The sequence below is a fragment of the Arachis duranensis genome, chromosome 3 (assembly GCF_000817695.3).
Source record: "Arachis duranensis cultivar V14167 chromosome 3, aradu.V14167.gnm2.J7QH, whole genome shotgun sequence".
NCBI lineage: Eukaryota > Viridiplantae > Streptophyta > Magnoliopsida > Fabales > Fabaceae > Arachis > Arachis duranensis.
Window position 1 is genome coordinate 27,937,373 of NC_029774.3, and position 24,965 is coordinate 27,962,337.

The window sequence follows — 24,965 nt, forward strand, 5'->3', positions numbered from 1 at the left end:
TTATATATATATAGTTATATGTATTATTACTTGTGTTTTAATATATTTACCTTGATAATTATCTGTTTAAGATATTTATAATTTAAATTGCTGACTGAGCAACCCTAAAGCTTGACATCCAACGCCCATTCTTGCCACCTAACCACCATTAACCCACTAATCATCATTCAGCCATGCATGAGTTTATTTTGGAGTAAAAGAAAAGAAAGAGAACCCAGAGAGAGAAAGGACGTGAATTCCATGGCCAACCCCTTTTCGCGTTCGATTTCTTGAGATTCGTAACATCAATAAAAAATTTAATCTGATTAAAGTATATCTTTCTCTTCTTCAAGTTGACGTCACTTTTATTCGGAGAAATTGACGGTAAAACTTTTTCCCAAACTTGCATGATTCGGCAAAAGTAACGAGAAGGTGGAGTAACCAAAATCATACTTTAACTCTAAAAAATACATAAATAAAAGAATATTGCCAAGAAAAAATTAAGAAAATTTCATGATAAATTTATAAAAGGTATATATAAGTACAAGACATATGTTGAAAATTATATTAATTGACTTGACTTATGGTATATGAAGAATTATAAAGATGGCGTTTTATTTTTTCATCTTCAAAATTTTTTTAGTACATATATGTGCAATGCATGAAAACTTTTAGAGTAATTATTTAAATTAGTCCCTGAAAATTAAAAACGAACACTTTAGTTTTTAAAAGAAATTAATACACAAAAAATATTTTTAAATTTTTTTTGATAAATAAATTAGTCCCTGACATATTTTTCCGTTTGTGTCCGAGGACTCAGATAGACAAATAAGTTCTATCATCGTTCTGTATTTATTTAAAAAAAAAAAACCTAAGCCTTCCAAGTCCCCTCCCCAAATTTTCTCTCTCACACAACATTCAAAGTCTCAACTTTCTTTTTCTTTTCGGTTTTGCTTAACTTCGAACGAATGGAAGGTTAGCTAAGGCCTAAGTTTGCCTCCAAATGACCAATATTTAAATGACCCTCATATTTATAAAGAATAAAATATTATTTCAACAATACTTTCTTGAAAAAATAATATCACACGCACCGGAATATATCAAAGTCAGTGTGTGGTGGTTTTGACTCAAACAACCATAGACTTTTGACGAGTCAATCTACATGAATGCTGTTGCATTTGCAAGATAGGTCTATCAATGAAGATGAAAATATGTGATACTATAGTTTAATTTACAAATAGAAAAAGATGATATAAAAGTCACCAATAGTCTCTACAAGAACAGACACCACCTTTGCAATGGTGAAACCTAGTTCTATCTCTCACAACAATCTCTATTTGATACACTTTCGAAACCAACTTCATGAAGGTATGGCAATCCTCACATATTCTGAGATTTTTAACTATGCGAATACATGATGATTCTTTCCTCCCACTTATTAGCCCATAACATAATGCTAATTTCTCACTATGCCAGAGAACTAGTTCTTTCTTCTCTTCCTCTTCTATATCAACCAAAATGCCTGAGGTACTTGGTGTGTAGCCAATTAACTTCAATTCACTCACTACCTCACCTAATTTCTCATATATTTGATCTGATTTTTCATGATATTTATCGGCCATCATGAACTCGTGCACCTCATTATTCATTTCAATCCTACTGCATGCCCTCTCCTTGGAGATGCCTCTATGACTCATCAATTTCCTTATCAATCCAACATCATCCCATCTTCTTTCTTTGGCATAAATGTTTGACAAAACTACAAGGGCTCCATCATGATCAGGTTCTATCTCAAGAAGTCGTTTGGCTGCAAATTCACCTAATTCAACCTCACCGTGCACTTGACAAGCAGACATAAGGGATCCCCAAATGATAACATTTGGAGCGAAAGGCATTGTCTCAATAACCTCAATAGCTTTCCTCAAGAGGTTGGCTCTACAATACAGGTCAATCATGCAACCATAGTGCTCAAGCTTGGGAGAGATGCCATACTCATCAATCATGGATGAAAAGAAGTTCTGGCCCTCTTCAACCAAACCCGCATGACTGCATGCGTAAAGTACACCAATAAATGTAACACTGTTGGGCGTAACATGTTCTACTTTCATCCTATGGAAGAGGTTTATGGCACTATGAGCATCCCCATGCATGGCAAAAGCATTGATCATACTGGACCAAGATATCACATTTTTTCTTGGCATGTTCTCAAATACCTCTCTTGCTCTGTCCAAGCTCCCACACTTGGCATACATATCAATTAGAGCATTGTTGACAGACAGAGCTCTTCCAAATCCATTTTTATCTACATATGTATGAACCCATTTTGCTTTTTCAAGCGCACCAACATGAGCACAAGCGGAAATGACACTCAGCATTGTTATCTGATCAGGAACTATTCTGTGCAGCTGCATTTCATCAAACAATTTAAGAGCCTCGTGAGGCTGATCACTCTCAGCATAACCAGATATCATTGCACTCCAACACACCAAGTCCTTTTCAATCATCTCGTCAAATATCATACGAGCCTCTTTAACCATTCCAAGCTTTGCATACCCTGAAAGCATTGCAGTAGAAACGACCAAGTGTTTTGTGGAGAATTCATCATACAGCTTCCGAGCCAAATCCATTGCACCACAGTTTGCATACATGTTAATTAAGGCCCTCTGTAAGTGAGAGTCAAGAACCAGATCTCTTTTCCGAATGAGCTCATGGATTGCTTTGCCATAGCTCAAGTTCCCAGCATGACCACAAGCAGAAAGCACAGTACAGAAAATCACACCATCTGGTTCCACACCAGAGCTCTTCATCACCTCATATAGCTCCAAAACACGATCATAACCACCATTTTGGCAGTACCTGTATCATAACACCAGAGTGAAAAGGTTGGAATTTTATTGAGCAAAGTAGCAGCAAGCAAAAAATTCACCCAAAAACTATTTGCGGCATACATCCATACCCATCAAACATAATATTCCAAGCAACAACATCCCGATGAGACATTTTGTCAAACAGCAAGCGTGCATCCACAACGCGGCCACAAGCCGCATACATACCAATCAAACCCGTTTGAATGAAAGGGTCAGCATCGAAACCCAACTTGGAAGCAAAGCCATGAATCTCCAAACCTTGGTTCAAAGCAGAGGCTCTGGAAACTGCCTTAAGCAAAGGAGGGAAGCTGAAGTTGTCAAGAGCAAGGGGGACACATGTCCTGAGGGTGTAATAGAGCAAGAGAGCGTTGTAGGGTGTGGGGCCGCGAGAGAAGTCGCGGAGGAGTTGGTTGGAAAAATGGGTGGGAGGGTTTGGGATTTGGGAGAAGAGGGAGACGGCGTACTCGGAGGAGAAGGCGGCGGAGGAGAGGAGCAGGCGGATGAGGAGGGAGTGAGAGCGTTCCAGGTTGGAGCGCAGGATTTGAGCGTGCACTTGCTTTAGTTGTCTCAAAGTTGTCGAAGATGTTATTGCTTTCAGCAATGTATTCAACTTTTGGCTTTGGAACTCGCGGGGTTGGGCAACAGTTATGGTTGTCTTCGTCTGTGTAGGGCTCCACATGGACACGGGCATCGCCATGTTTAAGGTTGTAGCCATTCCTGTCGAACAGAATGAAGGAAGGATGAAGCTGCCGTCTCAAAATGGAGCAATTAATCAAACATATTCCGTTCGGATCAAGGTTGTGAGCATAGTTATCAGAACCGAACCAACAATCAACCCGGTCATACTGGTTCAACCGGTGGGTCACTGATTCACCTGGTTGATCCAGTTATAATTTAAAAAATATAAAATTATATAAATGAAATTAAAATTACGTATTAAAATTTAAAAAGCAAGTCTTTACAAACATAATAATCAAATATTAATTTTTAGACATAACTAATTATGCAAAAAGAGATAATAAACTAGTTTCTAGTACAAAATATTTTCTCCATTTAAATAAACAAGAGCAAGCAAAAGATAACACAATCGATAAATCAAGTCCAAGTGGTCTTAAAATCGACATCTATATATTTTCATAGGACAAATTTGTAGCTTGATAAATTCTATGAAGATATAGATGTCGATTTTAAGATCACTTGGACTTGATTTATTGATTATGTTATCTTTTGCTTGCTCTTGTTTATTTAAATAGAGAAAGTATTTTGTACTAGAAACTAGTTTATTATCTCTTTTTGCATCATTAGTTATGTCTAAAAATTAATATTTGATTATTATTATTATGTTTGTAAAGACTTGCATTTTAAGTTTTAATATATAATTTTATATTTTTTTAAAATTATGACCGGGTCAACCGGGTGAATCAGTGTCCCACCGGTTGAACCAGTGACTCTTGATTGCCGGTTCGGTTCTGATAACTATGATATATATATAAGAAAGAAGAAAAAACTGTGTTGACCAGCTATAGAAATAAAGCTCTCACTTCTAGTGCCAAGTTTCTTATTATTTACCAAATTCAAAACTGAAAAATTACTTAAACCAATCAATATAAAATTGTTTAGGTTTACTTATGAAGATATAGCATGAATGAATTGCATAAGGCAGGCAGGGTGAGTTTTGAATAAACTAGAAAGTAGCCTCTCTTTCTTCTTATCTGATCCCTGGAGCAAAAAACATATTTATATACTAATACTAATTGAGGCCAGGCATTTGTATTTAGAAAAATATAATAATAAAGTCAGCTATAGTATTAGTAGATAAGTATTCATTATTGTAATAACTAATAAGCATCTAAGCATATGTATACATATAAAATTTTAAATAAATAAGAGTTGCAAAAAACAGAGAATCAAATGCACTCAAAGTACAATCACATGCATGCAACAGTTTCAACTTTCAATTGAAAGTGATTTGGTACTTAGGAGATTTGGTCCCTTAGGCCTCTTTATAGTCCCACCCTTAACATGATTAATCAAATTCTGATTAGCACCTTCATAGCTCTATTTAAAGGTGGTTGTTGGTTCTGATCTTTTCCAAAAACAACACTAACTAAAAAGCAAGTTTTGGTCAGAGTTTGATTTAGAAAGAGAATCTTGAAATCCTTGTTACATAATCACACTTCCCAAAGACTAGTCACCGATAAAAAACACATGAACTGAAAATCTGGACGGTGGGTTAAGAAATTATTACATATGCCAATATTTGAGTAAATAGTTATGAACTAACCATGTAATTGAATTAGTAGTAGAGCAATGTTTTCAACATTTCCACTGCTAACATGAAAAGAGAAACATTCTCAACACAATTTGAATCAATGATAAAGGGAGTAATATAATTCTCAAAGCAATTATTTCCTAACCAAAATAATGCAATATAAAAAAGTTTTGAGATTCAAAAAGGTGCATCATCAACAGGAGCAGGTAAATTGAGATGAATTAGGCATGGAACAACTGTAGCAGGAGCTGGCCTAATGACAAGTGTGTTATCTTCAGATCCTCCAACAAAATGTGATCTTTTGTGACCCCCCAATTCTTATAAAAGTACACAGCAGTTTAATTCAGTCTTGTATTTCTATGTTTTGGAGAAACTTATTCAAATTGACTACCACTTTATAAGTTCTCTTATTCAAATTGGCACTCAGATAGAGAAACTAAAAACAAAGACTAGTTTTTACTATCACTATACTAACCAAACTCAACCTAAGGCAATGAATGCTAATGACAACAATTGTGATGAATGATGAATATGACAACTAACCTCCTTCCAAGGTCCTTCAAGAAGAAAAATTGGAGCAGTTGGTATGTAACTTGAAGCCTTACTCATTGAAATAGTGCAGATCCTAGAATTCCGCAGAGAAGAAGGAACACATGAGGGGAAAATCTGCAAATGAAAAATGATCTAAGAAACTGCACTTTACTCAGCAACCAAACAAGAAAGAGACATTCGAAATGCAACAAGAACAGCTTTTTCAAATTTTAAATGTCATAGAAAAATTCTGATACTACACTAAAATTTCGGAATTGAAAAGAAAACCGGAAAATTTACATTACTTTTATGAGGAATGGTGAGTGGTGACTGAAACAGTGACTAAGACAGTATGAGTGTAAAGAGTGCTTACAATAGCAACTATAATACTTCTAAAATCAGCATATACAGAATCATCCTCATCATAACATAAAAAGTACACGTTTTCATCAAACTAACCTAACAAACTTGTCTTGCTGAGTTCTCATCTCTTCAGCCTAATTCAAAGACAATGCAGATCAAGATGAAAAATTCACTTAATAGTTCCTTCAAGCACCACAGAAACGACAATTAGATCATTCCACCAAAATAAGGCACAAGAAAACCTATGAGCAAATATATAATTAAAAATTAATCAAATTGATCAAACTTATTAAAACTCGTAAAATGATCAATGGCTGAACTCTGAAACTAGTTATTAAGGCTGAAAGGGACAAAGCAGTTATTAAGGCTGAACTCTGAAATTAGTTAAGAAGAAACTGTAACTGTAACTCAAATTAAAATTAGGACAAAACTGTAACTCAAATTAAACTTAGGGAACATTGCAAACCCTAAATAAAAATTACCAAAAAAATAGATTAACTAAAATTCAAAAAACATCGCAAACCGTAGGAGTTCATGAAAAAATTTACCGGCTATGTTGGAAGGCACGTCGAGCTGAAAGAAATGATGCAGAGGGAGGAATGCCGAACTCAGAGTGATCACCGGTAGTGAGAATATCTCCAAGCAACGATCATCTTGTTCGGAATTGGCACCGCCGTGGTTGTTTGATCTATATCAAAGATGGAATTAAAGAAGATGACAACGGTGCTTGGAGACGACAATGGTATCTGATTGGAGAAGATGAGAATGGTGTGGGTGAGTTAGGGTTAGTGAGGGTAATTTAGATAATATCTTTTTTTTAACTTGTGACCGCTTTTGCGACTGATTAGTTTATAAAATCGGTTGCTAATTTAAAACTAGCAACCAACCAAAAAACGTTAAGGATGATTCTAAATCAAAAATTATGTTGGGGACGGTTTCAATTCTGACCATCAACGTTAGAGACCAAAACAATACTTACCCCTTCAAATTAAAAGTATTAGATCAACCACAATGTCATAATATCATTCAAATATAAACTCAAAAATCAAATAACAAAAAAAAAACAACCAAGTATAAAATACCAACATCAAAATTTGCCATCAATCATCAAAATTCCCAAATACATAATCTAAGATCAAACAGCAATCCAATGACAAGAAGTCAAGAACAATGAATTAGCCAAGAATAATGAATTAAATTGATTGATACTATCATCTAGCCAATAACAAAATTTAGTTAACAAAAAAAAAATGACAAACAACAATAATAAGATCAAGATTAAGAACAACAATCCACAATCACAATTTATCAAATTAACAAATTATAAAAATGTCAAAAACTGCGCAACATCCTAACAATCACAATTTTATCAAATTAACAAGTTAATAAGATGAACAACATAACAAAACAAGTTAACAAAAACAAGTTAATCTAATCGAAACAAGAACTGGAACTGAAACCTACTAATTAAAACAACAGCCAGCTAAAATAAGAACTGCAACCTCCATCCAGTCATCCTTTTAATATATGGTTCTGCACAATTATCCCCAATTTAACCAAATGCCCAACTAATTGATTACGCACCAAAAAAAACTAAGCAAGATCTTCAATGAATAAACTAAATCATACTGATCTAACCAAGCAAAGGAGGGAGGGGACGTCTCTGGATCTGAACATCAAATGAACAATAGAAAAAGCAAGGAAACAACCATTACTTTTGGTATGAGACTCTAACCAGTGAGCAATGAGCAGAGTATGAGGGATAGGGAGCAAGGTTCATAGATTATTCAACAATTATTCAACTCAGTAAAAACGGCAAGGTTCACAGATTAACTAACAATAATTATTCAAAATTATCCAAATCCTAAAAGAAAAATCACAGTTCACAGATTAACTAACAAAAAAAAAAAATAGTTCACAGTTCACAATTAACAACAAAAAAAAATTAATAGTTCACAGTTCACAAAATTAATGAAAAATTATTCAATTATAGTTACAAAAAAAATATTTTTGAATACCAGGGACTGAGGGAGCGCAGAACAGGGCAAAGCTGACACAAGAGGGGGACAGGGAGCAGTGGAGCACGATCGATGGTTGAAGGTTGAACAGAGTTGGTGCCGGTGGGGCGACTGCGCGACGGAGGCTTCGACGTTGCGACGGTGGCTGCGCGATGGAGGGGAAGAAAGTCGCGACGGTTGCTGCGCAACGGAGGGGAAGGAAGATGCGACGCCGCGACGGTGGCTTCGAAGTTCGCAATTGCGTCGGCGGCGGTAGCAGGCGGTGGTTGGACGGAAGTGACGGAGGAGCAGGATATCGATGACAGGAGCTCGGACTGGCTGAGTGTGAGAGGCAGGAGCGCGTTTTGGTTAGGGGCAGGGGGCTTAGGGCTGGGGCTGGTAAGCATAGTTGTAAGAACCGAATCGGTGATCGAACTGGTCAGGTTTTTGGGTCAGTGGATTATTGATTTAACCGATGGGTCACTAGTTGAACCGATAGAATCGATACGTAAATAAAAAATATAAAATAGTAAAAATTTGAATAAAGTGACAACTAGGTCCTTAAAATTTTTTACTTCAGATTATTTAGTCCTTGAAAAAAATAAAGTACAAATTTTGTCCTTCAAGATAATAAACGATGAACACATTATGTTCCTCCATTAATTTATCATGTGAAATTTAGTGATGATGCTTATATGTCCCTACTAATTAGTCCTAAGTCGAAATCTTCGAAGACCTACTAACTTAATATTCTAAAAAATTTAAAATAAATATCTTTACTAACATTTTAATATGTAAATGTAAATATTAAAATATTTGATACTTATTTTAATAATTCTATAAATTCTAAAGAATTAAAAAAATTGAGTATAAAACTAAAATTAAATTAAATAAATATAATATAATTCAGTTGTGTATTTATATAATATATAAAATATTAGCACATAGATTTACAAATGAATACACCAGCTTGGTGGTGCTCCTTGTTGGTGCCTAGCATCAATATTCAAATGCTGCTGGGGTACCCAAGACCTGCATTTGTTGGGAGCACCATAGGACCGGCTGGTTCATGAATTGCATTGAACTGGCCGGTTTTGACCGGTTTCGTCCGGTTTGTAACGAATCGCTCGGCTTTAAGCAGTTTAAATCCTTCTTCGGTCTAAACTTTCAACCGAATTGGCCAGATCACCGGTTCACCGATTTTTCAGTCGAATCGGCCGGTCCGGTCCGATTCTTATAACACTGTTGGTAAGGGTCACCTCTTGACTCCCGTGCCCTAATTTACTACAAAACGGCGTCGTTTAAGCTTAATTAAAAAAGTCGGCCGGGTCACAGTTCGGTTTGACTTTTTAAAACTTTGCCATTTATATTCTAGTTGTATAAAACTAGTCGATCGCTAATTCGGTGTTATTAGTGACTGATAATGTTAGTTACTAAAATCAGTCGCTAAATTAACAATTAGCAACTGATTTATCGACCAGTAATTTAGCAACTGAATTAGTGACCAAACAGTTGTTCACCCTATTTCACTATCAGTTGCAAAACCAGTCGCTAAAATAAAAAATAGCAACCGCTTTGTGACCAACAGTTTCAAAGACATTATTTTTCGTTTTGGTTGCTAAATTTGTCGTTAAATCAAAAAATTAAATCTGTCGCTAAATAAAAAAATAGCGACCAATTTTATTTTGGTTGTATTTAAAACTTATTGGTCGCTAATTCGGTTGCTATTAGCGACTGAATTTATTGGTCGCTAAAATCGGTCGCTAAATCTAATTTAGTGACCAGTATTGATTTGGCCCTGGAAATTCTGTTTCAGTCGCTATTCTAATACTTTTTTTATAGTGTTTGATTATTAACAAACCTAACTATAATTTAAGAATTTTATTAATGTACGGTTTAAAATTTGCTCAAAGTGTGAAATGAATTAAGAAATTTTTTTCAAATAAATATTAAAGTATATTGCCTCAAAAATTAAGTATGAGTAATAAACTATCTCAAAAGTAGTCTAGCTACTTCAAAAATAATATAGCACACTTCAAAAGTATGTCTTTTTTTGTGTGCAAACTTTTGAAAATGCAAAATTATTTACTTCAAAAAAGTGATCTTATAAAACACATATTTTAATTCAACATTTAAATTTGAGCCAATCTAACAAATTAAGCTGTTTAGAGAAACTTCTTCTTTCATCTATAACAAATACACTTTGAAATTTCTACGTATAACAAAAGGCACTAACATAAAAATCTATCTTTAAAGACTGTTAAAGATAAAAGATAAAAATAACTTTTTCGTAATTTTAAAACTACTTAAATAAAGTCACAAACAAAAGTATCATATTATTAGTAGCTCTGATGATATTAAGTGAATGTGTATGTGATAAATTTAGTAACTATACAATATACACGTTCACTTAACATTAAAAGAACCTCACTGATAACATAATATTTTTGTCCTTTAAACTGTTTTTTTGGAGTGTATTACAATATTTCTTAATCTTTAATGTAACTCTGGCTTTTTTCCTTCCATCTTTCCCAATCAATTAACCTTCTTCTCACCTTTCTTTCAACTTCTTTTTTAAATATCTTTTAATTATAATTCCCAAAAAAAATGGTGAGATAACGGATGCATAATGAAAACAAAAATAAAAAATAGTATACTTGTGTTAGGCTAATTTTTTTAGTAATAGAGACCTAACATGCGTTATGCATAATTAGAGTCATGGTGTGTTTATTATAGATTTAGAGATACTTTTTTTTAAATTAAAATTTGTAAATTGGAAGTTCAGTTTTGTGTGAAATATAAAATTTAGAGTTTGATTTGTGACATGATAAAGATGATAAACAAATTTTAAACTTAATTTTGTTTAGAATACAAACTTAAAGTCTTTTGAACCCAGATACAATATATTAAAAAGCATATAATTTAACCAGTTGAATTAGGCTTCAGCTGCAATCTAATCTTTAAATAGAAAAAAAAAAAATCTTTGAAAGCCTAACACCAAAATTAAAAAGCGCTTGTGTTAAGGCAAGAGATAAAATGTGGATAGAAAGATATGTGTTGAAGATACTAAAAATCTTTTGAAGCCTTCTTATTGGTTGCTCCAAGCAACACCCATCCCCACCACAAAAACTTGCAACCCTTCTTGTGTTCCTAATCACACATTCCCTACGATTTTATTTCCTACAAATGATGTCACACTCACCGAGACCTCCTTTCTACAAGCTTCGGTTATCAATTTAATGTCTCCTATTTAAGCAAATTAATAAGCTTTCAATTTTTGAACTGAAGTACCTAGAAGCTTGGAAGTCATGGCAGCAACATTAATGGCAGCCACAGCTAGCTCTGGCACTGTCCTTAAATCAACCCCTTTCCTTGGTCAAACTAGGGGATCCAACGCTAACCCTCTTAGAGATGTTGTCTCTATGGGAACTGGGAAATACACCATGGTACTTTCTTTCTTACAGCTCTTTTGATTGATGATGAGAAATGATGGCATGCAATAATTTTTAACATCTTTAATGTTTGTTGGATTGATGAATAATGATGAGCAGGGAAATGAATTGTGGTATGGACCAGACAGAGTGAAATACTTGGGACCCTTTTCAGCTCAGACACCTTCGTACTTGACTGGAGAGTTCCCAGGAGACTATGGTTGGGACACTGCTGGTTTGTCTGCTGATCCTGAAGCATTTGCCAGGAACAGGGCTCTTGAGGTCACTCTCACTTGTATTCTTTTCTTTCATTTACTTGAATTCTCACATAGATGAACTGAAGCATTATGTGACATGACATAATTAGGTTATCCATGGACGTTGGGCTATGCTGGGAGCACTAGGGTGCATCACCCCAGAAGTGCTAGAAAAGTGGGTCAGAGTGGACTTCAAGGAGCCAGTTTGGTTCAAAGCAGGAGCACAAATTTTCTCCGAAGGCGGCCTCGACTACTTGGGCAACCCAAATCTAGTCCATGCACAGAGCATCCTGGCAGTTCTTGGATTCCAAGTTGTCCTCATGGGCCTCGTCGAGGGCTTCCGCATCAACGGCCTCCCCGGCGTGGGCCAGGGCAACGACCTCTATCCTGGGGGACAGTACTTTGACCCTCTTGGACTTGCCGACGACCCTGTCACTTTCGCTGAGCTCAAGGTGAAGGAGATCAAGAATGGAAGGTTGGCTATGTTCTCCATGTTTGGTTTCTTTGTGCAAGCCATTGTCACTGGGAAAGGACCACTTGAGAACCTTTTGGATCACCTTGATAACCCTGTGGCTAACAATGCTTGGGTCTATGCCACCAAGTTTGTGCCTGGTTCTTGATACCCCTGTATGCTTAATGTGTATGTATCATGTGACATGGAAATTAAATTTGTAGATTATTATCATTATATATTTCTGTTATGGTCATGGATTTAAATCACGTAACATAAATTGATCTTCAATTAGGATTGAAGTAAAAACAAGTAACTAGGATAGAGTAAAATGAACAGAAAATTGGAAGCCGAAACTACCGTTGAAAAAGGAAAATATTGCAAATAAAGAAATTAAAAGGATTTTTCACAATTCATTCAACGATTCTATATATGCTAATCGCATACTACTAATTTGACGACTACAATTACTACCTAATATGTTTAGGAGAACAAATAAGAAGGCATGGCAATATAGTGGCGAAACTGTTGGACCAAGAATATGAAATAGTTGACTCTTGTATGTGCAGGAAATTGCTCATGGTCAAGAAAGACACTCTACTCAACAAAGGGATTTCTTAACTAGCTTGTAAAAGTGTGTTTAAGGGGATAACAGAAATTAACAAATAGTCAAATACAAATAAAAGGTTTTTATTAATGATGCTTAATGTACATGACTTTGGTTTGAGTACTTTGAAATCTAGAAAGGGGAGGCAAAAAAACAAACATAATTGCTAAAAGATAAAAGCCACTGTTCTAAGAATCAGATCCGAACCAAGCATAGAGGCGGTATTTGCAAGAAAATTTGACAAGAGAAGTGCATTGACAAACCAAAATAAGGAGAAAATTTCCTTAAATTCCAAGCTTACCGCATGGGGAGTTCATGTTACATCACATAAGCAACAGAATTTACATGAGCAGTACTGTTTTTTTCACTCAGGATAATTAAAATAAAGGATTTACATGAACTAGACCATCCAATACAGGTGCTAAGCAACTCTACAAGTCTACAACTATGCACAATCTATAGGATATCCACTATGTAACAAAATTTGTAAATATACAATTTTCCGCCTTCAACTAGAAGAAGCATAACACTTGATAAATCAAGTATTAGCAAAGATGATATGAAGAAGCATTTTTTAAAGGACAGAGTTCATAAGAACAATGTTTTGCCCTTTTTGCTAAATCTTGATCTTGTCTACACAATTCATCAAACGCTGAAAACAGATTGCTACCATGCTCTCCAACTCAATTTTTTAATTTCCCCCACCATGTCCTCCGACTTTTATCTGCTTCATGAAGCTTTGCTTTTGTCTCGCGTAACCTAACCTTGTATTGTTTCTTCCATCCCTCAAAACTCTGCTTAAGTTTACGAAATTCTTCAATGGAATTTGTGGTGGTGGAGTTCCCTGGTTTAACCTCATTCAGAGCTTTAACTTCGTCGTCAAAGTTCTGCCTTCGCTGGTCAAATTCCTTCATCAGACTGCTCAAAGTACCATTTGTCCCTCTTTCTCTGATCCCGTTAGCCTCTCTGCCTCCATCAGAGACAGCAAAATTGCTAGAAAACTTTATCGGAGTGTTCACAGCTGTTCGAGATCCCACGCTAGCATCTTCATAACCATAGTACCGAGGAGACAGGACTTCATTTCTTGTAGATTGAGTATTGCCACTATCAGAAGCAAGGCTCTTTCTAGCAGCAACGAGACTCATCTGCATTAGAAATTGCAATTAGAATCTTCCATGAAGTATGGAATTCCAAGTTAAATATGAGCCCTTCTGCATCTGATTTTCCTACTAAATAGTGCAATAAACAACAGGCATACCACGTAATAATTATTTTTCAACAATATTTTTTTCTTGTTGGCAATGATAAACCAAAGGCTATACCCGACTCAATATCTAAGAGATCCTGTAATAGCAGTTATGCTAATTCTTATTTAAGAAGACTGACACAAGTAATCCAAAAACTTTCTACTCGGAGAATACAAAAGTTACCTCCTCCACTTATAAACAAGTGTCATTTTGGAACCTTCTTTACTTCCATGTTTCATGTGTTCTAGAATATAAACAAACGACTAATTATTTTATGCCAATTTTACCCTTTTCTCTTATTAGTCCATCAGGGCATTAATTCTTAAACTAAAATCTTTCAATAGGAAATTACTCATTCATACGATTATTTTCTTTTTACTCTGTTATCACCTCTTTGTTGACCTATCATAATCTTCCTTTTTCAATTTAGTCAAAGGGTAATTCAGTCTCTTTGACTAGCCCCAAAAACTACAAATATTTAATGATTCCTTAATCACATCGTGGCTTTAAATGACATTCATAAAGGAACAGTATTTGCTAAACCGAGCAGAGAACAGCAAGAAATTGTTTGTGACTAAAGGTAACTAAACAAGTTAAAAGATTCCAGTGATAATGATATTTATGAGTAAGTCGAAATTGAGGGCTTTTATAAGGTGGCTACTCACATAAGATGTTTTCATATGAAGATAATAGCTAAGATATTGCACGTGTTGTATTAAATAATTTAGTCAAACACGTCAAATCATCTAACAGTTCTCAGTTATCATCTTCACATGAAGACATCTTCATGTAATAGTCACCTTTTTATAAACTGAAAACTTACTTGCAAGGATGCTCTCTGTTTTTGCCATGCTTCCTCCATTGATTTCATCTTTGCCTCGTATTCAGCCCACTTTCTCTCAGATTGTTTTAGCTGTTCCCTTAATTTAGCATTTTCCTCTTCGGCCTTGTCAACTCGCCTTTGTAGTTGGGCTAATGGTGAAGGTAGGTTCTGAACCCGCTCTTTGGATATATCCTGCTAAACCAAAAGTGATAAATAAACAAAAGTCCTTTGTTGTCACTTGACGAGGGCTTTTACCAAATCATGAACAAAAACATTGCGATACTCCACACACCCATGGAAGAAAACTATTTCAAATGGTGAAAGGTGAAAAACGTGAAATTTCTTCATTTCATCTGGTTTACCTTCTTGATAGGTATTTATTTAGTATCATGTTCAAATGGGAAATTATACTACCCTAAGAAAGTTAGAGCTAGTTAAAACCAAGACATCCTGATTTTCTCTTTTGGGTATTAAGAAGGGAAACAGTCTCTGCTCTATGATCCTAAAACTTAAAACCAAACCATGTCTAAACATCAGCCTTCATCTCATCTAGTTTGATTCTTCACAGGTTATATGATATTATATTGCATACTCGTGAAATATGTTTGCTAACCCATCATCATATTTAACATGCTAATTTTAAATCATGTTCAATTATCATATAAAACATTGAAATTTTAAACCCTAATACCATCCTTACATACATAGGAATCAAAGATTCCCACATACTCGTTGAGCATGTCTACCAAACAATATTAAGCATCAAACAAACTGATATAAATGTACTTAGGTTTGAAATCTCATATGCCACTTAAGTTAAATAGTAGCATGAAACTGGTGTTTTAGATGTAAAAGTTGAAAAGCTGAAAAACAACCAATTAGATGGATCCGTCTAAGTTAAAATACTGAAGAAAATAGGAAAACAAGTTTGCATTGCAAAATACCTTCACTTCCAGCATCTTAACAAGTGATTTCCGTCTATGTTTTGCATTTTCAGGATAACTCTTAAAACCGTTTGGAGTACTTGCATCCTTACGAGCCAGCCACCCACGAATTACTGCATGAAAAAAAAGGGGAGCAGATAATAAGTACAAAATATGCAACACCCATACATAGGCTTATCTGGACACGGAACAGAACCACACAAACCAGATTGCAGTTGTATGATTGCTTGGATCTCCTCAAGATTTTTAGAATAAATTGTTATAGAAGGCTTCATAACACCAAATTTCCTTCTTGTAATTTCTCCACGAACATCTGCAATAAAACCAAATTATAGGTTAGGACAAAAGTAGACAAAAGATGCACACAATTACTCGTAATTAGGATTGTGAAGAGTACACCATCAGTTAATGTTTATAAGGTTCTTCAGGGAAACTCAGATGTCGAAAAGGATTCAAGGAAAAGTAAACAGAATTTCTTTCAGAATAGATGTCACTTATATTTTCATGAAAAATATTTTCCTTAACAAATATGCATTTAAAATAAAATAAAATAAAAGATTAAAGGAAAAAAGCGTTATTTTTTATGTGGGTAATGCCGCGAATAATAACAGTTCAGCCAAAATAAACTCATATCATTATTGACAGTACATGATTGTAATGTTGCCACTCCTTTCTTAAGTTCCTGGAAATAACTCCTTGCTTGATAACCACGGAAGTATTTTTGAACCACAACTATTCCTTGCAAAACCTGTTTTCTCTTGAGCTCCAGTGAACCAGTCTACAAAACCAACCCGGGTACAAGAATAACCAAGTCAAATAAATTTAAAGTATGAATCAAAACAACCCAAAACAAGACATAGTAAATTAAGAGAAATTAATGGTTCAAAACAAATTCTAAGTCAACCCCAAAAATATAACTTTCCGTGGAAAATCAACCATCAAAATTAACCTCAGCCTTTGCCTTTTAACTTGACATAATTAGTTTTTTTTTTTTTTTGGTGTCAGACATAATTAGGATATACACAGAGTTCATGCAATTATGCAAAGTGAAAGCATAAAATGATTCCAATGCCAAACTATTTTGACAGGTAATTATATATTCAGCCAGGATCACTCGGGCAGAAACCAACAAAAAATGGAAGCAATAAAAAAGGATCTCCAGCGCTGCAATGGAAAGTTAGACATATACCTGCCCAGCTCGAAGATACAACTTAGTATAGCCGAATTGGTACATCTCAGAAGGGATATTAAATTGTTGCAAAATGGCAACTGAAGTGCTCAATGGATCCTGATATTTGTTGGCCTCAGAAAGCATAAACCCATACCTAAAGAAATGAACGAACATAAATCAGCCCTTCATTCAAGATAGTATGAAAACCATAATCTATTTCTCTACTACCTTGTGGAAAACTCTTGATGAGTCATTCGAGTTGGATATCCAGCCCTTGAAGTTCTAACAACCTCAAGAATCCCACTACACTTGAGCTGTTGTAGGACAAGGTCTTCATCATAAATGTCAGGCAGCTGCTTAGCATTTGGCCTTATGCATCGAATGAAGTGAGGTGTGGTGCACTCCAATTGGTCAATCAAATTGAACAATTGACCCTAATAGTAGAAAAGCAGTTAGATTTAAGTTGCTCAATTTGTGGCATTCCACTTCTTTGTAAAATCGAAAATTAATGTACTTTGTTATTAAACAACGTAATTTTGAGGATAGAGTTTATTGTCCATAATCACCTCGCCGCATCATGTCCAAATCTTTTATAATGAGCCATAAGAATAAGAATAAGTTTCATCCAAAACTTATTGAAGCTAGAAGAATCTCAATAAACTAAAACAAGATTACCTTAAACTTTTTACAAACACTCTGCTCCTGTGAATCCACGGCACCTGTGCTGAAGGAATTTGAACACTTCAGAGACTGATCAAACATTTTGGAGAACAATGGCAGCAGTTCACATTTACATGAAGCAAGGAATTGTACGGAATCGGAAGGCATAAAATCTCTGTTCTTTTCTAGAAAGCCATTCGTATCATACAGAACCTGATAAGAAGTCCAAATCTCAGTAAAATCACAAAACAAAGCACAAATTTGGTTTCCATATACATAGTCTACAATAACTAATGGCTCTCATACAGAAAATCATGAAATAATTATGTAACCATTTAACAGTAAAAACTACACTATAAACACTGTCCACATGCATCATAAATTGTTTAATACCAGGATGACATTGTATAAAAATGTTTCTAGTGTATGAATTAAAGGACTCAATATTTATGTCATTATTATATTTCAGGATTTCAGTATATATATATTGTTAAATAGAAAGACATAGGGTTAGAGTAAAATTGAGACTTCATCTAATTAAGAAACTCGTAAATGACCATATTCAGAAATTTGGCCTTTGCAAATTATATGCTGCATAAGAATTAGTGATACAGATTAGTGATACAGATTGCTGCATTCTCAATCCTGCAGGCTTATCAACATTAGTATCTAGCATGTATGCATTATATTATAGTCCTCTATGTCCAATATGGTAGGAAGATGCAAAACTAAATCAAGTAGATTAAACTATTAAAGGATTAATTGGAATTGAAAAAATTGCAATAAAATAGGTTCTGCAACAACTAGTTCCAAAAGAGAGATCAGTAACTAACCTCCCCTTCATAATGACGAACACTGAAAGCCCTGCCTCTCTCCCCTTTGAAGTAAGGATTAGTACTCAAGTGCTGCTTAAGTTTGTTTGCAAACGTTAGATCAGAAGCCTTAGGCAAATTTGATTCCTCATCCAACAAGGTGAGTAGACTGTGAGGTTTCTGCACATTTTGCAGAAAATAACAGTTACATAGTTACACTAATCAGAGATAATATTGTGAACACATCCAAACGGGTACCTGAATGCAAAACATTTCTATGAAAAAAACATAATGTCTAAAATGTGTGAAATCCAACCACAACAAAGGCTAAAGTTCCAAAACATGTATAAAATTAAATTATACCCTCTCAAAGAGATCCAAGCACTCTTGATTGTCCTTAAAATATATTTTAGTCCACTCAATCCCATCTGACTCGTAGTCCTGAAATAAAAAAAATGAAAATTATAATCTTGCTGTTGTGCATGTCAAAGCCTTTTTGAACACAGGCTTAGCTCCTTACAGTACTGATGGTCAATGTCTTTTCAACGGAATTTGGCAATTTCTTATCCAACTCTTCTATTTTTTCCAAGGTAACATAAGTTTTAATACTTTTTTCATGAATTATATCGTATCACACTATTGCATTTAAATTTTAAAATACTAATTGGCATCAAAATACCCAAAGCAATATTAGGGTACGTTTGGTTTACGTCTTCATTTTCTGTTTTCATTTTAAGTATTTTCTATTTTCAAAATTGTGAAGAAAAAAGAAAAAAATAGTAAAAGCAATAAAAGCATGTTTTTTGTGTCCACCTCATGTTTCGTGGTTTTTCTTTTTCCTTGACAAAATTCTGAAAACAGAAAACACTAAAATTGAAAACAGAAAATGAAAACAAAAACCAAACACACCATTAACAATTAAAAGAGGTACTGACCTCCTGCTCTTGCTTAAACAGATGCCGATTGAGATGATGTTGAAGTCTTTCATTTGCATAATTTATACAAAACTGTTCAAAGCTACTTTTCTGAATGAGACAAGAAACCGTTAGATCATATAGAAGAGATTGTGTGAAAACATATAACATTCTTTAAAGCACAGAAAACATAAATTGATACAATTTGCATACCTGGAATGATTCAAAACCAGTAATATCCAAGATATTTATGGATTTCCCAGTACATCTTTTACCCACTTGAAGTGACTTGTTGATTTGGTCTACAATCCAGTTAAACAAGTTTTCATACATAAATTTTGCAATTTCGTCTCTCGTTTGAATTGCCTGAACATAAGATGAGAAAAGAAAAATAAATATAAATCAATTAGGATGCGCAGAAAATAGAACATGTGAGATGTTCAAGTAATAAACATACCTGCTGCAATATCAATTTTTTTGCATTAGTATCCTTCTCAGGCTGGATTTTCTTGGTAGATAATGCTGCCTTCAATGCCTGGGAGCTGCAACCCATCAGCCGAGCAGCACTGGTAACAGCTACCCCCAAAAAAAGAAATATAAAATTAAAATATAAATAAATAAAATCAAATATATAAATTTCAAATTTCTGTTTATTTCAAAATAAAATATATACAATATAATAGTCAAACTAAACCTCTTTAAAATCCTACTACATATAATACAAAACAAACTGTAACTCAGTTCTGATGGCATAGTAAAAATTCGATGCCAGTTCCCAGATTGCTTTGGGAAATCAATGACACTGATAGCATACTGAAAATAGCACCAGGTTCAACTAGTTGATCAAAAGGAATATGATACAGATGCAATGCAACTTACCTTCATCATCCAGAACCTCAATGTCATTCTCACTGTCTGCAACTTTGAATGATATATTTCCCAGCCATAGTATAGCAGCCAGCACCTTAAAGATCAGCTCTTGGTCCTCTTTGCAAATTTGGACAATATCGAGTGCTTTCTGGAGAGACACACAGCAAAAGGAATGAATATAACATGAGATCGTAAGACACCTCACAAAAATTTAAAAAAAGTTATGGTGTACAAATTAAACTGTTGGGTGATATACCATCAGCTGATGAAATTTTTTAGCATCATCAATGCCATCAATCATCAAGCATTCACTCTGATTAAGATATTTATAATAGCTGGCTGCTCTAAGATTAAGTCTCTCTGCAGAGGAAAGAAAATGGTTAATATGAGCAAAACTATCTACAAATTTAATAACAAGCAGAAAACGAATTTGCATAAAAATCAACTGTCCGTTTAAAATTAGTATGTAAAATTAAGAGAGAAAATCGCATATACTTATAGAAAGATACCAATCAAACTTATTCGTTAGACAGGAAGTAGGGGTAGGGTATATGGAGAAGATGATAGATCACACTGTATCTGGTTTAGTTATGAGAAAAGAAGATATACCCCCAATGGCAATAGGTAAATAGAGAATACAATATTTAGAGGTAGGAGGGTGTTGGGGCCTTGGGTATTGGGTGGTGCCCAAAGTCCCACATCAAATAATATGAGATGCTTACTGTTATATTTAAATTGGGTGGTTCTTTCCCCTTAACACCTAGATTTTAAAGTATGGTTTCCCACTTTGCTTAGGTATTTCACAGAGGGTATCAACAAAAAGCATATCCATATAACCCCAACTAATAGGAAAAGGCTCAGTTATCAATGTTGCTGTTACTGCATTAGTTGTTGTAAAAAAGATCCTACTAAATATAGATGGTGGATGGTCATAATTCAGTGTCAAAAAGCAGTGATGTACTGCAAACATTAAATGAACTGATTTGCAACAGTTGATGTTGTCATATTGGCACATTCTTTTGATGAGAATAAACAAAGGAATGGGATTAGTTAGCTTGTAAAAATTAACCAAATCGACTAGTTGGCGTGTGAAAATAACACTATGGGCATTGCCATTTTAATGCATTTTCCAATAAACCAACACATTAAATAAATATTTCAAGAGGATTCATTACGTGAGATAAGAATAGTATAGAAGTATTCAAAGAAGTAGGTTCTCAGAAGATGCACCTTTAAGGCCAAATGAAGATCCAGCACAAAGTTGATAAAATATGTGATATGACCTCTCACCACTGGCCAGCTGAACAACTCTTGACTGTTCATATTGGACATGATTATTTCAGCAGTGATAAAAGAAGAGAATTACAATTCCATGCTTAAATTCAAATATGGCACTTCAAATTACCTTTTCTATCAAAACTGTTCAATTTATCACATGGGTTGGCATAGGACAAACAAAGCAATAAAATATGTCAGTTCAGTAATTGCAATAAAAATGGATGTCAGAAGAAAGCACATCTGCAGTAACATCTAAAGCTTGAACAAGCTTACATGTTTGAACTTTAGCCCCATGGATTTTACCCATTGTGCTGAAATGAATTTCAATCAGCTTCCCCTGCAACAAATAAAAAATGTATGTCAACTGATTCAATTCAACTACTAAATCTTTTGACATCATGTAAAAGGTGCTGCATAGCCCTAAAACATAAAGCTGCAAAAGAATATCTGCTATACATTTGATGGAAAACTATCAACTAAAGAGATCTAATAAAACGATCACATAAGTAATAACCATTATACAGGAGGACAAAAATAGACTCACAAATCTGCTAGAGTTTTCATTCCTAGATGTTTTTGCATTCCCAAAAGCTTCTAGCACATGATTTGTTTGAAGAATTTTTTCTTCTGTACCCCTATTACTACCACCAACAGCAACTAAGTACTGCATAGCAATCTTTGCTGTTTCTGTCTTCCCAGATCCACTCTCACCACTGCAACAAAAATCCAATAGTTACTATGAAGTATGAACAAGTGCACTAGTGATTATAACTTAAAGCTACCGAGTTCAGGAACATGTACTATGTGTGAGGAATAAAATGCAGAAATGTGCAAAAGCACAGACCTTATGATAATGGACTGATTTGCTTCATCTGCAAGATACAATAAACAAATAGAAAACCTTAATAAACATATCATTCAAGTTGAACATAAGGATCTCAATGGAAGAGAAGGAAAAGGAAAATTTCATTCACCTCTCATCATCTCCGTAAAAGCCTCATCAGCCACAGCAAAAACATGAGGACTATTGGTAAATTTCTGCTTATAAGCTGAAATACGATCATTTCCAAAAATCTGGAGATCTTTGAAGGGATTGACTGCAATTAAAACGGGACCTGCTTTAGTCTGCGTACACAAAACAAATGCAGCGTTCAGCAGATGGACACACATAGACAATCACCCAAGCAAAAGAAAAAGAAAACTGGGGTAGGCAAACATACATAAATCATGTCCTGAGAATGTCTGAACTTAATATTGTGAAGAACTGATGGCTCATTCAAATAACAGAGCTTCATAAGATCGTCTACACCCTCAAATATTTTAGGATTAGCTGGTACAAACTCTGACCTGGCCACGTTAATAACCTGAAGTAACAACTCATCAGAAGAGTGAAACAGATGCTTCCTCTCCCGAAGTTGACTGTATCGTACCTAGTTCCCACAGTCCACTTGGTTGTCTACACCAGACACAAAGCTTCTAGGGAGGAATAACCAAATACCAAAAGTTAAATTAACACAAAAACCCATTCCAACGATGCATCAAAGAGCAAATACAATATTAATATATAACTCATAATATAAAACTGCCACAAACATAAACATTATATAACAAAGCATAATTTACAAGAAACTTTCCTACTCCATCCATTCCTTTCTATCAGTCACGCAAAACATGTCTACTTAATTGGATCCATGTATTTATCTGATTACATTAATTCAACGATGTACAAAATCTTCAGAGTGACCGCTAGAAAAAAAAAGGGAAAGAAAGGAGTATCTTTCAATCAACTAGCAGAGACTCCGGGGAGCAAGCTGCAGTTAACCAAAAACTAAACAATAGATCCACAAACTAATTACTAAGAAGTAAGAAGTTTTCGGCATCTAATCTAATGCAACATCGTATCAAATATTTAAAATTTAAAATTAAAATACTATGAATAAAAAACATAATCTCTTGCCATGTTCTTACCTTTTTGATAATGTAAGAAATGTTATCATCCTCCAATTCCCTAATCTTCCCAGACGAAGCTAAATAAGGGGAATCTGCATCCATCATCATCTTCACCTTCTTGCTCCCAAAACCATCACTTCTTCTCTTCTCTCCCAGCTCATCTTCCTTCCTCTTACAATCAAACCCATTCGGCAAGCACTCCGGCATGGCGTTACTGCCGTCTCCGACCTTAAAATTATTCGGCAAAGACCGCCTCGCCGGAGGCAGCCGTGCACGGGAGGCCGGCCGTGCCGGCAATGCCGGAGGCAAGTCCTTCGGCTTTGCTTCCTCTTCCTCTTTCCGACGAAGAGAATCGAGCATCTCTTCCAGAGAGCTCTTCGCCAAAGAAGATGGCGAAGCCGATAACAACATCTTGATTCCTCACAGACCACAAAGCCTCAAAAAAAAAAAAAGAACAAAATTTCACAAATTTTGTCCCCCAAATCCACACTCAAAATTCAACAGAAGAACTGCATTTCCAGAAGCCACGAAATCAAAACCACACTCTTGACATTCAGCATCGAAGAAAAAACCAGTTCCCCGCTTTAACTCCGAGATTAGGAACAAACAACGTAAAGAAAAAAACTACCAACAGAGAAAAAAAGGTTTTGAAAAAAGTGAGGATCGAGAATTGATTTTGCCCGTTGCGCGAATCAATAGAATTTGATTTGATGAATCGAAAGAGACTCAGGAAGCGCTGGTTTCAATTAGTTAAAGCGTGAGTTACGAGGTTTCTGAAGAGTAAAGAAGAAGAAGAAGAAGAAACAAGAGAAAGAGAAGGAACAAGGCTATGGTTGTTGTGCTTTGTGTGAGAAACAATTAAACAAAAACTCTCTTCAACAGAAGGGATAATGAGGAAAATTTCTGTTGTAAGTTGTAACAGTGTTCTGTTTTCAAAACCAAAAGTTTTCTTTTTAAAAATAAAACTTAAAAAATAGACACAATGGAAAAACAAGTGGTTTCATAATCGTTTTCCTCTTTCTCTCTCTCTCTGCACCTCGGAAGATAAATACAAAAAAATTATAAAATAAAATAATTTAATGATAAATTTGAATTTAAAAATTTTTGTCGTGGTAGTAGGTTATGATATTTGCCTAATTTTCTCGGAAATTCAAATGTTAGAGGTTGGAGGTGGTGGAACTCACTACTGCCTCAGAGACACTGCTTGGATCTGATAGGGGCAAGAATATTATTTAAAGCCACGAAAAAGAAATATAGGGGAGAATTCTTTTTTTTTTCTACCAAAACTAAAATTGAAAATAAAATACGAAGCATGAATTATGAAAAAGGGAAAAGAGTATTGAAGTGGGTGTAAATAAAGCTGACAGTTATGTTTAAAGAGAAGAATGTTATTGAAATGGGGTCTGTGTTCCGTCAAATTACATTACTAGGTCTTTACCATTTTTATTTTATATTTTGTGATAATAACTTTTTTTAATTCTTTTTTATGATAGACTAGTGTGGTAAAGAATATTTTATGATGCTTATCAAAAATACTCTTA

The 24,965-nt window shown here is 34.8% G+C and overlaps 3 protein-coding genes across 8 annotated transcripts; 1 reads left to right on the forward strand and 2 right to left on the reverse strand.

The window, feature by feature from the left end:
• Nucleotides 1-1,156: 1,156 nt before the first annotated feature.
• On the reverse strand, nucleotides 1,157-8,402 carry LOC107478307 (pentatricopeptide repeat-containing protein At4g14820). 6 transcript variants are annotated; one of them, XM_052259592.1, is made up of 6 exons: nucleotides 8,031-8,402; nucleotides 6,561-6,700; nucleotides 6,109-6,195; nucleotides 5,662-5,784; nucleotides 2,936-3,563; nucleotides 1,157-2,835 (listed from the first exon to the last, which is right to left on the reverse strand). In XM_052259592.1, the coding sequence occupies exons 5-6, from the start codon at nucleotides 3,559-3,561 to the stop codon at nucleotides 1,239-1,241; spliced, it is 2,223 nt and encodes a 740-aa protein (XP_052115552.1). In that variant the 5' UTR covers nucleotides 3,562-3,563; nucleotides 5,662-5,784; nucleotides 6,109-6,195; nucleotides 6,561-6,700; nucleotides 8,031-8,402; the 3' UTR covers nucleotides 1,157-1,238. The 6 variants fall into 6 exon arrangements, with proteins under 6 accessions (XP_052115552.1, XP_015953930.1, XP_052115551.1 ...); XM_016098444.3 differs by having other exon boundaries at nucleotides 6,109-6,146; nucleotides 6,561-6,758; XM_052259591.1 differs by having other exon boundaries at nucleotides 6,561-6,758.
• A 2,820-nt stretch (nucleotides 8,403-11,222) lies between these two features.
• Nucleotides 11,223-12,385, forward strand: LOC107478306 (chlorophyll a-b binding protein 13, chloroplastic). Its single transcript, XM_016098440.3, has 3 exons — nucleotides 11,223-11,455; nucleotides 11,561-11,722; nucleotides 11,808-12,385. The coding sequence occupies exons 1-3, from the start codon at nucleotides 11,318-11,320 to the stop codon at nucleotides 12,315-12,317; spliced, it is 810 nt and encodes a 269-aa protein (XP_015953926.1). The 5' UTR covers nucleotides 11,223-11,317; the 3' UTR covers nucleotides 12,318-12,385.
• A 624-nt stretch (nucleotides 12,386-13,009) lies between these two features.
• On the reverse strand, nucleotides 13,010-24,597 carry LOC107478305 (myosin-2-like). The gene is given in 24 exon segments (XM_052259285.1): nucleotides 13,010-13,900; nucleotides 14,826-15,020; nucleotides 15,770-15,882; nucleotides 15,975-16,082; nucleotides 16,418-16,547; nucleotides 16,959-17,094; nucleotides 17,169-17,374; nucleotides 17,616-17,813; nucleotides 18,434-18,592; nucleotides 18,776-18,853; nucleotides 19,348-19,437; nucleotides 19,540-19,692; nucleotides 19,784-19,902; nucleotides 20,206-20,344; nucleotides 20,453-20,556; nucleotides 21,427-21,511; nucleotides 21,602-21,615; nucleotides 21,748-21,811; nucleotides 22,019-22,187; nucleotides 22,319-22,346; nucleotides 22,449-22,599; nucleotides 22,695-22,859; nucleotides 22,861-22,950; nucleotides 23,443-24,597. Coding segments are annotated over 24 exon segments (3,549 nt in total). The 5' UTR covers nucleotides 23,836-24,597; the 3' UTR covers nucleotides 13,010-13,438.
• Between the last annotated feature and the right edge of the window lie 368 nt (nucleotides 24,598-24,965).